At 43.5% G+C, this 15,062-nt stretch overlaps 1 protein-coding gene across 7 annotated transcripts in view; it reads left to right on the plus strand.

The window, feature by feature from the left end:
* Nucleotides 1-10,979, plus strand: part of RECK (reversion inducing cysteine rich protein with kazal motifs) — a 909,451-nt gene extending 898,472 nt beyond the window's left edge. For 5 of the 7 annotated variants that reach the window (XM_077491985.1, XM_077491986.1, XM_077491987.1 and 2 more), the window contains 2 exons: nucleotides 1,468-1,620; nucleotides 10,601-10,979. In XM_077491985.1, the coding sequence (XP_077348111.1) occupies nucleotides 1,468-1,620; nucleotides 10,601-10,816 (369 nt within the window). In that variant the 3' untranslated portion in view covers nucleotides 10,817-10,979. The remainder of the gene's footprint in view (nucleotides 1-1,467; nucleotides 1,621-10,600) is intronic. The other 2 variants (XM_077491988.1, XM_077491989.1) reach the window with 1 other exon arrangement.
* Nucleotides 10,980-15,062: the final 4,083 nt, after the last annotated feature.

Consider the following 15,062-nt stretch of genomic DNA (forward strand, 5'->3'; position numbering starts at 1 on the left):
TGCATTTTTGGGGTTTTATTTGAGATGTGCAAAGAGAGATCACACAAACACTTGTAAGTATAACATTTAAAGATACAGATAACAAATGTAATAATAGAAAATATAAAAAGGATTACTTAACTATAGATGCCTTTTTGCCACAAAGTCTCCCGTTTGTATGGCGTTAAACAATGATCAAACCAGATGCATGCATAATACAGCTCTGGAGACAAGACTCATACTTCTAAGTTTTGGCAGTGGTATATACAGAACTAGTATGTGAGTAAATGACCAATTGTAATTGTTTGGACAGTAATATTAAGAAGAAAGTGGGCTCAGCCATCCTGGTCAGTTAACAATGACATTCCATTGGTATAGTCAGCTAAGCCAAAGCCATGCATATATCCTTATATGGCCCCTTAACCAAGATGTGAAGGCTTTCTTATACATTAGTAAACGACAATTTAAGGAGAAATTAATTTTCGCTATCAACTGCACAGTCACATTAATGTCAATAGGCACCAATGAAAATGTGATTTCCCTTGCCACATCAGAATTCGCACCAGTGTGAACCAGCACTTACACTGAAGTGGTGTTTGTAAAATTTAAATTTGTGGTTTGAGAGAAATATAAAACCGTGATATAATACTAAATCACCTTAAAGATTCTAGCTTTGTGTCTAGTAATTTTGCCAAATACTGTATAAAGAAATGTTGTTGTTCTGCTTAAAGCAGTATTTTACCCAAAAGCAAACAATTATTATATAGAAGCTTACCAATTCTTAGATGGCTGTATTCATTTTCTTTTATAGGCTTTCTTCTTTAATCTAGGGATCTAGCCAGCAATCCTGTTTTTCAAAAGCACAAGCTCTGCAGCAGAATATATCAGTTTACTTGGATGAGACAAACCACTTAACACTGGCAGGTGTGATTAAAATGATCAACTTTTATTTATTTGTGCAAAACCTTTATCCCAAAAGGCTGATTATAAAGTTTGAGCTGAAATTGGGCTTCAATTTGTTTAGTGTACTTAAATCTGCTTATACATTTAACACAGCCACCCCCCCCCCCCCTCCCCAGACTGCTGTCTTCTGTGACTCCTGTGCTCATTCATCCAGAGTTGTGTCTCGTTAATATAGGGAGGTGTGTTACTGGACAGATCACCAAGTGAAAACAGAGGGCAAAAAAACAAAGATAATAAAACAAATGCAGCCACCACATTTAATGATTGGTAAGCTGAAATAGAATACATTTATGGTTTTTGGGTTAATACTGCTTTAAGTGTTTTTGCTTTGTTTAAGCTACAGAAAACATTTACTGGTCATAGTTTAAAAATAATCTTCCTTTACAAAGTGTAATTGTGTTATATGCTAAATGCATTGCACTTGAAAATTTTCCAGCTAATATCAGCCTGTCGCATTATAACCATATTTCAAATTCTTGTTGATGGATATACTTGGAATTCTAAAAGATACTATTTTCGTTTAAGATAAAGAAAATGCCAATCACAGTCATGGACATCTTGCAGAAAATAAGGCCTCACATATCTGTACCCCAGTGTGATGTATTTGGATACCTCAGCGTGGAATCAGAGCTAGTGATCCTTGTGGTACCAGTTGATGTTCATCCTAAAGCAATACAGGTAGAGACTGCCAATTGTTTCCTTTTTGCAGAATTAGACACCAACCAATTAGAATGCCCCTAAATGTACCACCTGATGAGTTACATTTTGTAGCTTAAGCTGCAGGGAATTTTTACACCCCAGACCAGTGAGGTGACAGCGGGACTGGGGGGGGGGGGGGGGGGGGTGAACTTACCCTTTAAATAAATTATTGAATCACGTCCATAACTGTAATCCATTCAGTGAAAATATAGTCGAAAATAAATGTTGATAAAAGTGCAAAAAAATATAAATAGATAGATATCGCAAACATTAAAGTTCAAAAAGGTGCATGTGAACAAAAAAAAAATTCAGTATTGATAGTAAAAGTGAAGCAATCAGGTGCAGGAAAAAACATATATATATACAGTATATATTTATTATCAGGAACATGGGTCTAGTAACCTCTACTCCCAAAATAAGAACACAATATCCCATGAGATAACCATCTCTTTCTATACATTTTAAAACAAATTTAGATACTCTACTAATCAATACCTTGTGCATTCATTAAACACAATACAATACCACTTTCTCATTCCACATTCATTGGCCATTTCATTTATTCTCCATTTAGAAATGTTCCCATATTTTTCCCTCTAACACCTTTTCTCCTCATTTTTTTTTAATCAAATCCAGATCTCATCAAAAAGTATATTTTTTCTTTTCTTTTGTTACTTAATACATAAAATTACACAACCTTAAAATTAAAACCATAATGCCATTCATTAAACACTTTGGAGCCCAGGGCAATTATCACAATCCGAAATGTAGTACATTTGTTGATTTTGAAAAATACCTTCCAAAATGTCAGCAATGTGAGGATAGGCAATTGCACAATTAAAAATATTCCTGAAAGTCAGACTCTAACTCCCTGTCCTCCGGGGAGAGCTCTGGCGCAAACTCGGGCCCCGCTAAGGCTGGTAACCCCTGCTCTGTTTCAGATGACGCTGACCAGGACCAATCGGACAGTGAGTCCCCATCTGGGTCCGCACATGACAAATCGCTAGTTGGAGCACTTATCACAGCTGTGAGTGATACCCTGAAGATTCAGGACACAGCAGATTCCTCTGCTGAGGTAGCGGTTCCTTTAGGTGCACGGGCTGGCTTACAGGACCCAAAAGGTGTTTCCGTATCTGACTTATTTAGATAAGTTCATATACAAGGAATGGACCGCAACGGACCTTTTCGGTCCCAAAATATATGGAGGTGTGTTACCCCTTTGAGGAGAGCCTTCTGAAGAAATGGACCCCCCAGTATCCAGGTTGAACAAAGTAACCACAATCCCAGTAGAGGGGACTCCTGCCTTTAAGGACCTTACGGACAGGAAGGCCGAGGCAGTGGCCCGTTCCTTGTTTACAGTTGTGGGGTCAGCGATGCGACCAGTACTGGCCTCCGCACTTGTGTCACAGACACTTACTGAGTGGGCAAAACCTTTGCACCATGAATTGGGGGAGCAACAAGCTTCCCTTGTCTGCATGGAACTAGCAGACCAGTTAGTTCAATCCAGGGCTTCAGTGTCAGCAGTGGTGCTGAGGCGTCTGATTTGGCTAAAATGCTGGTCAGCTGACCAGGTATCTAAAAAAGCCCTGACGGATTCTACCATTCCTTGGTGAGCGGCTCTTTGGAGCTTCATTGGATGACATTAAGAATGCCACAGGTGGGAAGAGTACCTTACTTCCACAGGCCAGGAAGGATAAGGAGCCATGCCGTAGGCAAGGGCCCTCATTTTCCACTCACAAAATTGCTTTTTCGTCCATCCGGGGCTTTGGCTAAATGTCCCCAGCCCGACAGGACGACCTCTGAAGGACAAAAGCGTCCTTGGAACTGCAAGCCTAAAAAGGATGTGAACAAGAGTGCTGTCGCATGAAGGTTTGCCCCCGCCCGTCTCGCAGGTGGAGGGGAGGTCGCATTCGGGAGTTTGCAGCCCGGTGGGCCTCTTGGCTGTCTGACCAATGGGTCTGCAAATGGATTTCCTGTGGCTACAAGATAGAGTTCCTCTCTTGGCCACCAAACAGATTCTTGCCTTCCAGCATACCCTTGCTCCCAGCTCGCGGGGTGATGGTACCTGTTCCGGAGTCAGAAAGGTTCCAGGGGTTCTACTCCAATCTGTTTGTAGTCCCCAAAAAAGGAAGGCGTACGTCCAATCTTGGACCTGAAAGCCCTCAATTGCTTTGTAACAGTACACAGGTTCAGAATGGAATCAGTTCACTCAGTAGTCGCTGCACTCCATCAAGGGGACTCCCTGGCATCTCTGGACATCCAGGATGCGTACCTGCACATACCCATATGCCTCCGGCATCAGAGGTTTCTGCGTTTGCAGGTGAGGGCGACCACTATCAGTTTATGGCTCTCCCTTTTGGCTTGGCATCAGCCTCCTCCTGAGAGCATCTTCCACCTCAGAATTGAAGGAGAATGTGGCTATCACCATGCAAATGCTGCAGGATTTTGGGTGGCTGTTCAACATAAAAAAAGTCGGTACTAATACCAACTCAACGTTTGGAGTACCTAGACTTACTGCTGGACTCCATGGAAGCGAGTGTGTTTCTCCCTTCAGACAAGCTGCAGACTCTCATAACCGTGGTAAAACCATTGATGAACCGCAGGTGGCCGTCGCTACGCTTCTGCATGCGAGTCCTGGGGCTCATGGTGACCTCCTTCGAGGCTGTGCCGTACCCCCAGTTTCATACCAGAGTCTTGCAGAAGGAGATCTTGACGAAATGGGACAAATCTCAGTTATCCCTGGATCGGCAGATTCAGGTGAGCCAGTCAGTCCGGGAAGTTGTTCCTACCTCTTTGTTGGACAGTGATCACAACGTACGCCAGCCTGACTGGCTGGGGTAGAGTACTGGGAATACAGTCGACCCAGGGCCTTTGGTCGAGGGAGGAATCCAAATTGCCAATCAATGTGCTCGAGATACGAGCGATCAGGATATGCCTCTCCACATGGTCGATGGCACTTCAAGGGTGTCTGATCAGGATTCAGTCAGACAATGCCACGGCGGTGGCATACATCAATCATCAAGGAGGAACAAGAAGCTTGGCTGCAGCACAGGAGGTCACTCACATCCTTCAGTGGGGAGAGCGTCATGTACCGGCCCTATCTGCCATTTACATCCCGGGAGTGGAAAACTGGCAAGCGGACTACCTAAGTCGCCAGATGCTGGACCCAGGAGAATGGGCGCTGCATCCGGAGGTGTTCAGGCAACTGTGCCTGCGGTGGGGCACACCAGATGTGGATCTCCCGATTGAGATGGGAAGCCAGAAGGTGCCAAGATTCGTGTCCAGGACAAGAGATCCTTGGGCAGATGCGCTGGTGGCTCAGTGGGGTCAGTTTTAACTGATGTATGCCTTTCCTCCGCTAAAGCTACTACCACGTCTGTTCCACAGAGTGGAGGCCGAGGGGATTCCAGTAATTCTGATTGCCCCAGATTGGCCTCAGCATCCCTGGTACACCGACCTAGTGTGAATGGTGGCGGACGCCCCCTAGCTACTGCCATTACGAGAGGACCTTCTATCTCAAGGTCCGATTCTCCATCCTGCTTTACCATCGCTGGTTTTAACGGCATGGCTGTTGAGAGCCAGGTACTAAGGAACTGGGGAACTATGTTGAGAGCATGGAAATCTTCTTCTCAGAAGATATATCATCATATCTGGAAGGCCTATATCTCTATGTATGAGGAGAAAGGATGGCGTCCGCCCTCCTTTTCCATATCCAGGATCTTGCTGATTCTACAGCATGGAGTAGACCAGGCTTTAAGCACCATTAAAGGACAAATATCAGCCTTGGCTGTCTTTTTTTTTTTTTAGCAACCCTGGCATCTCTCTCTTTAGTGAGCACCTTAGTAGGTCCTCCAGTGCGTCCACTGTTACCCCCGTGGGATCTGAACCTGGTGTTATCGGCACTCCAGAAACCGCCGTTTGAGAATATCAGAGAAATTCCCTTGTTGACTCTTCCCGGAAAGTGGCCTTTCTAGTGGCCATTACATTGGCCAGGAGGGTTTTGGAACTGGTGGCCTTGTCTGGCAAGTCGCCTTATGTGATTATCCATAAGGATAAGGTGGAGTTGCGTCCACAACCTACTTTTCTGCCGAAGGTGGTTTCGGCGTTCCACATCAATGAAGACATTGTGTTACCATCTTTGTGTCCTAAGCTGACACATCCTAAGGAGGTAGCCCTCCATTCCCTGGACGTGGTCCGGGCTCTAAAGATATATCTGTCTGCCGCGGCTCCCTTTCAGAAGTCACTCTGTTTCGGTAGCTGGTCTGAAAAAAAAGGTATGGCGGTCTCGTCGGCCACCATTTCCAGATTGTAGTTCAGGCCTACGCTTATTGTTTTAAGTTATACTGCTTGTTGACATACTGAGGCTGCAGGAAGCAGACTGGGGGGTTGTTACTGAAGGGACCGCCCCTTGGGTGGAACTAGAAAGTTCTGATTTTTTACATGTTAACATGTTCTGCCTAGTCCTCTCCTGAGGGTGGCATAACAACCCGACGATCTAAAGTAAAGGAGCTGTGTCAGTCAGTGAACTACAGAGAAAATGATTTTACGGTGAGTGCAAAAATCCTAATTTTGCAATTATCATAAACCTTTTAATCTACTTAATTATCTAATAAGATTCCTCAAAGGAGGACAATTGATACCATTAAATACATGTCCACCATAATGTCGCAGTCCAGAAAAAAATAAAAAATAATCGCAGACCGCCGCCATTACTATAAATTTTTTTTTATAAAAAAAGCCTTAAAACTACCCCCTATTTTGTAGATGCTATAACTTTTGCGCAAACCAATTAAGATACGCTTATTGCGATTTTTGTTTTACCAAAAATATGTAGAATACATATCGGCCTAAACTGAGGGAAAAAAAATAGTTTATATATTTTTGGGGGATATTTATTATAGCAAAAACTAAAAATATATTTTTTTTTTCAAAACTGTTGCTCTTTTTTTGTTTATAGCTCAAAAAATAAAAAACAGAGGCGATCAAATACCACCGAAAAAAAGGACTTTTTTTGGGTACAACGTCGCATGACCACGCAATTGTCAGTTAAAGTGATGCAGTGCCGAATCACAAAAAGTGCTCTGGCCAGGAAGGGGGTAAAGTCTTCCGGAGCTGAAGTGGTTAAAGGAGCAGTTGAGCCCTAGATTAAAAGACCCAAGGGGGGCTTTTTTTTACATGACTTTCAGCTGTACCCACCTATCAGAAGAGAAGCAACCAGGTACCGATTAGATATGTATGAGTGGCACAATCTGAAAAGGACCAGTAAGCAACCTTGCCCCAGAAGTGGAGCTCTTTGCTGACTACTTGGGTGAGGACTCTCTCTCCAATTCTTTCTGAACTCTCAGAAGATGCTACACCCCCCCCCCCCCCCCCCCAAGACACACCCAATCATCATGATTTATTATACCCCTGAAGGACACAGCATCCTCCACTGACAACTCCATGCATATGGCTAAGCTCATGAGGGTAACGTCGACCAAATAGGTGACTCAATATGATGGAAAACCCCTTCCTCATAAGTGCCCAATCTGACACCCTACACAGGTAGATGTGCTAACAGCCTTACAAAAAGGAGATACAAAAGCCTGCCTAAAGATCATCCTTATCTACATCTTCCTTTTAGGAATTGTTTGAAGAGGGTTAAATTGCCTAGTTGACTGGTCCTGCAAGGGAAAAGCTTGACATTGTCAGAGTAGAGAATCCTTACACAGGGAGAGTTGTAACAGACTCTTTTAGAATGTCTTGACTACCTGTGGCAACCTACTGGTCGCTGTCATCTTCCTCCCTGGATGCCTGAGCAAAGCAGGAAATTCATATAGGAATTTGCCTGCCAAGGCATGAGCACCAAAGGCCCAGTTTACAGTGTGCATAATACATTCAGATCTGAAGAGAATAGCAAGTGTCCATTAGTTACCTTTCCATATACCAGCTTTAAGAGGCCTGCAGAAGGGCTGATAAACCAAGAAACAGTATCAGTAATGCCGCGTACACACGATCAAACAATCGGGTGGAAAAGTCCGGCAAACTCAAGTCAGCCGGACAATCCCCCCGTGTGTAGCCTCCGGCGGACTTTTTTACCCGAAAGTACGGCGGACTTAGGCCGCGTACACACGGGCGGACTGTTCGCCCAACTTTGTCCGCTGAACAGTGTTTGGGCGGACAGTCCGCTCGTGTGTGGGCTTTCAGCGGACAGTTTGACGGACAAGGTTTTTCGGAATTTCCGAAAAACTGTCCGCTGAAACCTTGTTTCAGCGAACAGTCCGCTCGTGTGTAGGCTTGTTCGTCAAACAAAGTTGCGCGCATGCTCAGAAAGGATTTTCACGCCGAAAGTTATAATGCAGTGTATAGGACGTCGTATTTTTCGTCCCGTCGTACGTGCCGTTCACGTCATCGCGCACGGTTTCAGCAAACTGTTCGTCCGTCGTGTGTGGCCATGTCCGTCCATGCTAATTTTGAGCGGACTGTTTGCCGAAACTGTTTGACGGACAAAGTTGGGCGAACAGTCCCCGTGTGTGTACGCGGCCTTAGAAAGTAGTTTTGCATTCCAATCTTCCGGCCGGACTTGCATTTCGGCGGACAATCCGGCCATGCGTATGCCAGTCCGCCGTACTTTTAAAATGAAGGACTTTTCCCGCCCGGAGAAATGTCCGCTCATTTTGAGCACGTCTCCAGGTAGGCGGGGCCCGCGAAGGATGCGTCGCTGGCCCCGCCACCTGGTATGGACTTAAAGGGGAACCCCAACGCCGAAAAAATCGGTCTGAGGGTCCCCCCTAGGTCCACATCAGACCCTTGTCCAAGCACGCTACCCGGCCGGCCAGGAAAGGGGGGGACGAGCGAGCGCCCCTCCTCCTGAGCCGTACCAGGCCTCGTTCCCTCAACATGGGGGGTGCCTTGGGGAAGGGGGGCCGCGTGGCCCCCCCACCCCAAAGCACCTTGTCCCCATGTTGATGAGGACAAGGGCCTCTTCCCGACAACCCTGGCCGTTGGTTGTCGGGGTCTGTGGGAGGGGGACTTATTGGAATCCGGGAGCCCCCTTTAATAAGGGGGCCACTGGATACCGGCCCCCCACCCTATGTGAATGAGTATGGGGTACAATGTACCCCTACTCATTCACCTGTAAAAAAAAAGTAAAAAAAAAAACACCACACAAGGGTTAAGATAGTTTATTGCACAGCTCCGGGGGTCTTCTTGCCGGACTCCTCTGCTATCTTCTGCTAGCTCTTTTATTAGCGGTGGAGCCCGGCATTCTTCCTCGCCGCCACCCTCTTCTTCTGACTTCGGGGGTCTTATCCGCCTCTTCAGTTCTTCTTGCCGGGCCACCGCACCTTCTTCCAGCTCTTTTACAGGCGGTGGCACGGTCTTCTGCCGCCGCCGTCGTCGCCGTCTTCTGTTCTTCTGTTCTTCTCTTCAGATGTTGCCTCGTCACTCTCTCTGCTCACAATGACGGGGACCGGGTGCGCGGCGACTTATATAGGGACATCACCGGATGATGTCTCCGCCCAGTATGATGTCACAGTCCCAGCTGCCTAATGCACAAGGACCTGTCACAGCAAGAAATAAATCCCTGCTAAACAGACTCTGTGCAAGGAACTCCACATTGTTGAGAAAAAAAAAGATATTATAACATGGACAATTGCTACTCAAGCCATGTGGTAATTTATTAAAATAACATTCCCAATTCAAACCACAGCTGCTGAAGTTTCCTAAGCTGTGCAAAAAAAAAAAAAAAAAAAAAAAGCAACGTAACAGTTGTTTTTGTTTGCTATGTGAGAAAAACCCCTATAAAGGAATACTGGCACTGCAGACTTCTCACTTCAGAGCACCAACTCCAGCAGGTGATTTATTTGTAAATGAGCCCCCAACACAGAGAGCAAACCCTGCTTAAACAGTTATTTGTTCAGGACAGAAAAAAGACAAAGGAAAAATGTTGCAATGCACATAGTTAGGGCAGCACAGTGGTGTAGTGGTTATCACTCTCACCTAGCAGTAAGAAGGGTTGCTGGTTCAAATCCCAACCATGACACTACCTGCCTGGAGTTTGCATGTTCTCCCTGTGCCTGCGTGGGTTTTCTCCGGGTACTCCGGTTTCCTCCCACAATCCAAAGACATGCAGGTAGGTTAATTGGCTTCTGTCCAAAAATTGGCCCTAGTATATGAATGGGGACCTAGGATTGTGGGCTCCTTGAGGGTAGGGACTGATGTGAGGGACAATTGTGGACACTCACTCAGGTTGAACTGGTGAGTGTCTTTATTCAACCTTACTAACTATGAAACTATGGATCTCCGAGAGAGCACAGTCATTTCCATATGTTTTAGTTTTGGAGATATATATATAACAGTGGAGTTACTCCCTAACAGTCTGCATGGCTTCTGGTCCCTTCTGCTGACCTTAAGCCAAACATATTCGCGTATCCACGCGGCAATCAATGCATTTGCAGGGTGACTTGGATCCCAGAAGCAGGAACAGTTGTAGCAACCATGCTGGGCACACTTAATATTCACCCACCATTGGCAAGGGCCTCCGTTTTGCAGGTATTCATCTTATGCGTACATGTCCCATAAAACCACCCCGCTATTAGCTGGGGACTCAGTGGCCACCAAAGCCATCCTGGAGGACTTCTGGATACCACAGGAGACTCCTAAAATCTGTACAGCTGTTCTGCATGAACCCGGTCATCAGTACCTCCAAAAGGGTAGGAAAACTTCATACAACATGGTCCTATGAGTGAGGAGTACAAAAAAGGAAGGTGGCCTCTGGCTCAGCCTGAAAAAGTATGGGAGTAGGGTCCTATGGGTTAGGCGCATGGGGGGGGGGGGGCTACCCAAACGTATGCTGCCATGGAGTCTGTCAGGAAAAATAAATTACATATAAAAAAAGAACAATGTCAAATCTGCAATTCTTGGTGTAAACCAGTATTATATATATAACAATTTTGATATCTACCTTTCCTTTGTTTAGATTGAAGCCTGCAATAAAGAAGCAGAGAAGATAAATTCTCTTATAAACTCAGACAGTCCAACTCTTGCATCTCAGGTGCCATTGTCAGGGCTCATCACATCTGAAGTTTTTATTTCATCAACTGTAAATTCAGACTGTACAAAAACTATTTCAGATATGTTATATTTATGTTCATGTCTCTTGCTTAATATTTTATATATGTTCTGCCATTTGTGATATGGTTTTATTTCAATCAGTTGTATTGCTTTCAAAAAAATTGTATTACCTGAGTTAATCATGGTCATTTTATAAGAAAAATGTCAACTTAAAAAGGCCAATAGTCAACATTTAAAAATATATTTTTTGTGTTCCCAAATATATTCAATGACATTTCAGATCACATCTCTATGCATTCTTTAAACTGTATATTTATTTTGTATAGATAACTTGCTTGAAATGATAGATAAAGATTACATAATATATATATATATATATATATATATATATATATATATATATATATATATATATATATATATATATATATAGATATCAGTTGTACTAGTTTGTCACATTCATTTGGGTTTGTTTTGTAATGCTGAGGATGTTTCAGCATTTATTTGTATCGCCTACTCAGATAAAATGAGTTTCTAGAACATAACCCAGCATTTACCTTTCTGTCTAGGACAGAGAGGTGGACATTTAGGACAGGAGAACAGAACAAATTATTCACAGCTAGAACAACCATCCCTAAACTAGGGTGGGGGCCTTCAAGACCACTTGTCATAAAGACTTAAGACTTCATGGTGCCATGATGATTGGAATATGCATATACAGTATAGTTACATAGTTAGTCTGGTCAAAGTCCATTCAGTTCAACCCACAGAGAAAAAAAAACACACACACACACACACACACCTCCCTATACCCAATCCTATACCCACAGTTGATCCATGGCAAGGCAACAAAAAAAAAAACACATTACACTTAAAAGCATGATCCAATTTGCTCCAATAAGGAAAGAAAATCCTTTCTGATCCCCTGAGAGGTTATTCCCTGGTGAAACCTTACCTATACATATCAGTATCCTGTTATATTTTGTTAATTTAGCAAACAATTCAGGAATTTATGAAAACAATCTGCTGAGCTAGCCAGAACCATCTCTTGAGGGAGTCGAGTCCACATTTTCACAGATCTTACTGTGAAGAAGCCCTAAGGTATTTGGAGGTTAAATCTCTTTTCCTCCAGACATAAAGAGTGCTCCCTTGTCCTCTATAGTGACCTTAACTACTTGCCGACCAGCCACCGCGATTTTACTGTGGCAGAATGGCACTGCTGGGTGAAACGATGTTACCTTACCTGGCTTTGCCTTTTGACAACTAGGGGTGTGCAATGACCACCACGCATCCACAGTCCCTTGCGACAGAGCGAGAACCCAGGATCTGTGTGTGTAAAAACACAGATCCCCGTTCTTTCAGGGGAGTAGAGACAGATCGTGTGTTATACGAAGTATGAACACCAATCTGTCTCACTCCTCCTAGACAGTCCCATCTCCCCTACAGTTAGAGCACACCTAGGGAACACAGTTAACCCCTTGTGTTAACCCCTTCCCTGCCAGTAACATTTATACATTTTTATAGCAAAGATCACTGTATAATTGTCAGCGCTCCCAAAAATGTGTCAAAAATGTCCAATTTGTCTGCCGCAATATCGCAATCCCGATAAAAATCACAGATCAAACAGAGATTTCACCGCTCCAAGACAAAACCACTGACAGGCTGCTAGCTCTCCAAATGGATGGGGGTTCCAGGTGCAGGCTGATTGCATAAGCCAAATGTGTAGAAACGGAACGAAACTCTGGATAGCCGCACTCCGGATTGTGTAAAAATTAGATGCCTTTATTTCTTCAAAATGCAAGTGCAAAACTCCATTGAACAAAACGTCACAGCAAAAAGGGAACAAAAAAGGATTTTTGAATAAAATATCGAACGCGTTTCACACTACAAACAGCGCTTACTCATAGCATAGCTATGAGTAAGCGCTGTTTGTAGCGTGAAACGCGTTAGTATTTTATTCAAAAATCCTTTTTTGTTCCCTTTTTGATGTGACGTTTTGTTCAATGGAGTTTTGCACTTGCATTTTGAAGAAATAAAGGCATCTAATTTTTACACAATCCGGAGTGCGGCTATCCAGAGTTTCGTTCTGTTTCTACACAAAAATCACAGATCGCCGCCATTACTAGTAAAAAAAATAATAAAAATGCCATAAATCTATCCCCTATTTTGTAGACGTTATAACTTTTATGCAAACCAATCAATATATTGTGATTTTTACCAAAAATATGTAGAAGCAGACATATCTGCATAAACTGAGGGGAAAAAAATAGTTTTTTGATTAAAAATGTGGGATATTTATTATAGCAAAAAGTAAAAGCTATGTTTTTTTTCAAAATTGGTGCTCTTTTGTTTATAGCACAAAAACAAAAAAAAAACACAGAGGCAATCCAATACCACCAAAAGAAAGCTCTATTTGTGGGAAAAAAAGGACGTCAATTTTGTTTGGGAACAACGCCGCACAATTGTCAGTTAAAGTGACGCAGTGCCGTATCGCAAAACATGGCCTGGTCATTGAGGAGCCAAATCTTCCAGGGCTGAAGTATTTAATGTGAATAACTCTACTCCCCCCCCCCCCCCCCAATCTTATTTTATCAAGAGAGAATTCAGTTCAGCTAATCTTTCCTCATAGCTCAGCTCCCCCATGCCTCTTATCAGTTTGGTTGCCCTTCTCAGGAATTTCTCCAGTTCCCCCAATATTGTAAGTTTAGAATAGGATATTTCAACAAATCTTCGTGCCTCACATCATGTTTTTGGAAACCAGCAGCTGCCTTGACACATTTAAAGTTACAATTGTGATTTAAGGTGATTGAGGCAGCCAAGATGGTAAAAATGTTGGGATGTGTTCCAGGACCTCATTTGAAATCAGCCAATTAAAATGAGTGGTGAAATATTTTCAGCATTACAAAGCAAATCCATCTGAATGTGACTAAACTATTGTTAGCTATACAATGATCAGAATTAACTAAACATTCACAGATGTACAGTATATCTATTACTTTGTGCTTGTATTATTATTACAGTTACAGTAAAAATGATAAAAAATACACACATGTGTATGTCTGTTCCAGAATGGGTAATATTGGAGATGGGCAAGAGGCCAGTGATGATTAAATAGTGGCAGCTAGGGTGGTGGCAGGGGGGACATGGTCAGATTCAGTGGTCAGAGTGGGCCTGGCAAGCAGGTGCAGTGGTCAAGTTGGGGTGTGCTGGTGGGTGGCACAGTGTTGAGAGAGAGGAAGGGGGTGTGTGCAGGTAAAGGGCTTGGAGGGTTAATTTCTAGCAGAGTTGCGAGTTCAGGGGGTTTATGTGATCACAGAATAGTGAGAGTGGGAGATGTAGTGCTTGCAGAGTGAGAGCAGATGGGGAGTGTAGTACTGGCACTAAATGCTGACATGCCTTAATCTTCAAGAAGTCCAGCTTCAGCATTTTATGTTCACTTTTTTACTTTGCAATAAAATAACGTACTTAAAATGCTTTACCACTATTTATTTCTGCCCACAAAAGCTATGCAACCTAATATATAATTATTTTGAACATACAACCTGGCTTAAACTAAGGGGGAACCAAACTTAATTTTGCTTCCTGTATAATTGTGTTACTATATTAATAGGGAAAAAAACACACACACACACACACACAGCTGTAGGTCATCCTGCACAAGAATCAACGTATAAAGTGAATACTGCATGAAAAGTATGATTGCTTAAGTAAATGGGCAGACTTAGAAAGTCAGTGGTGGAAAGTTTATAGGTGGTGGATATTGCATTTCTGACAAACTATATTATGTAAAACAGTAACAAGAAGACTCATCTTTGAAGTATCTATTTCCTAGCTTATTCCGTTATGCATATATATAGGCTTTTGAATTATCCACAGCTAAAGCTTTGTATGAAATTCCTTTGAGAACAGAAAGACCCTTTACAAGCATAAGGCCACCAAGGCTTGCAGGAAAGAAATTAGCTAGATTCCCCCATCAACACAGATGATGATGTGGGAGTCCCTCCAGACAGGCCATTGTCTTCTCCCAGGGACAATGGCCCGGCAGGAGGGATTCCATACAGTGATTATTGCTAGTGGCTATAGCAGCTGCTAGCGATAATCACCGGTAAAACCCAGCATGCTGACTTTCCAAAACTCGAAAGAGGAGCCTGAAGATGGCACGTCAAGAGGCCGGTATTAAGCTCACGGAGACCCATCCACATGGTCTAAAAAGGAGAATCTATATCCCCCCATGGCCTGTCACCCCCCTTAACCTTCAATCATTCAGTAAGTAGAGAGGCAAAGGGGATACGTCCGTTGACACACTTCCGATGCAGTATCCTGTTATGGGCTGACAGGATGTGGAATTAGGAACCAGCAAGAGAGCA

This window comes from Lithobates pipiens, unplaced genomic scaffold (assembly GCF_037356315.1).
Source record: "Lithobates pipiens isolate NorthernLeopardFrog02 unplaced genomic scaffold, aLitPip1_a1.2 Scaffold_19, whole genome shotgun sequence".
Classification (NCBI taxonomy): Eukaryota; Metazoa; Chordata; class Amphibia; order Anura; family Ranidae; genus Lithobates; species Lithobates pipiens.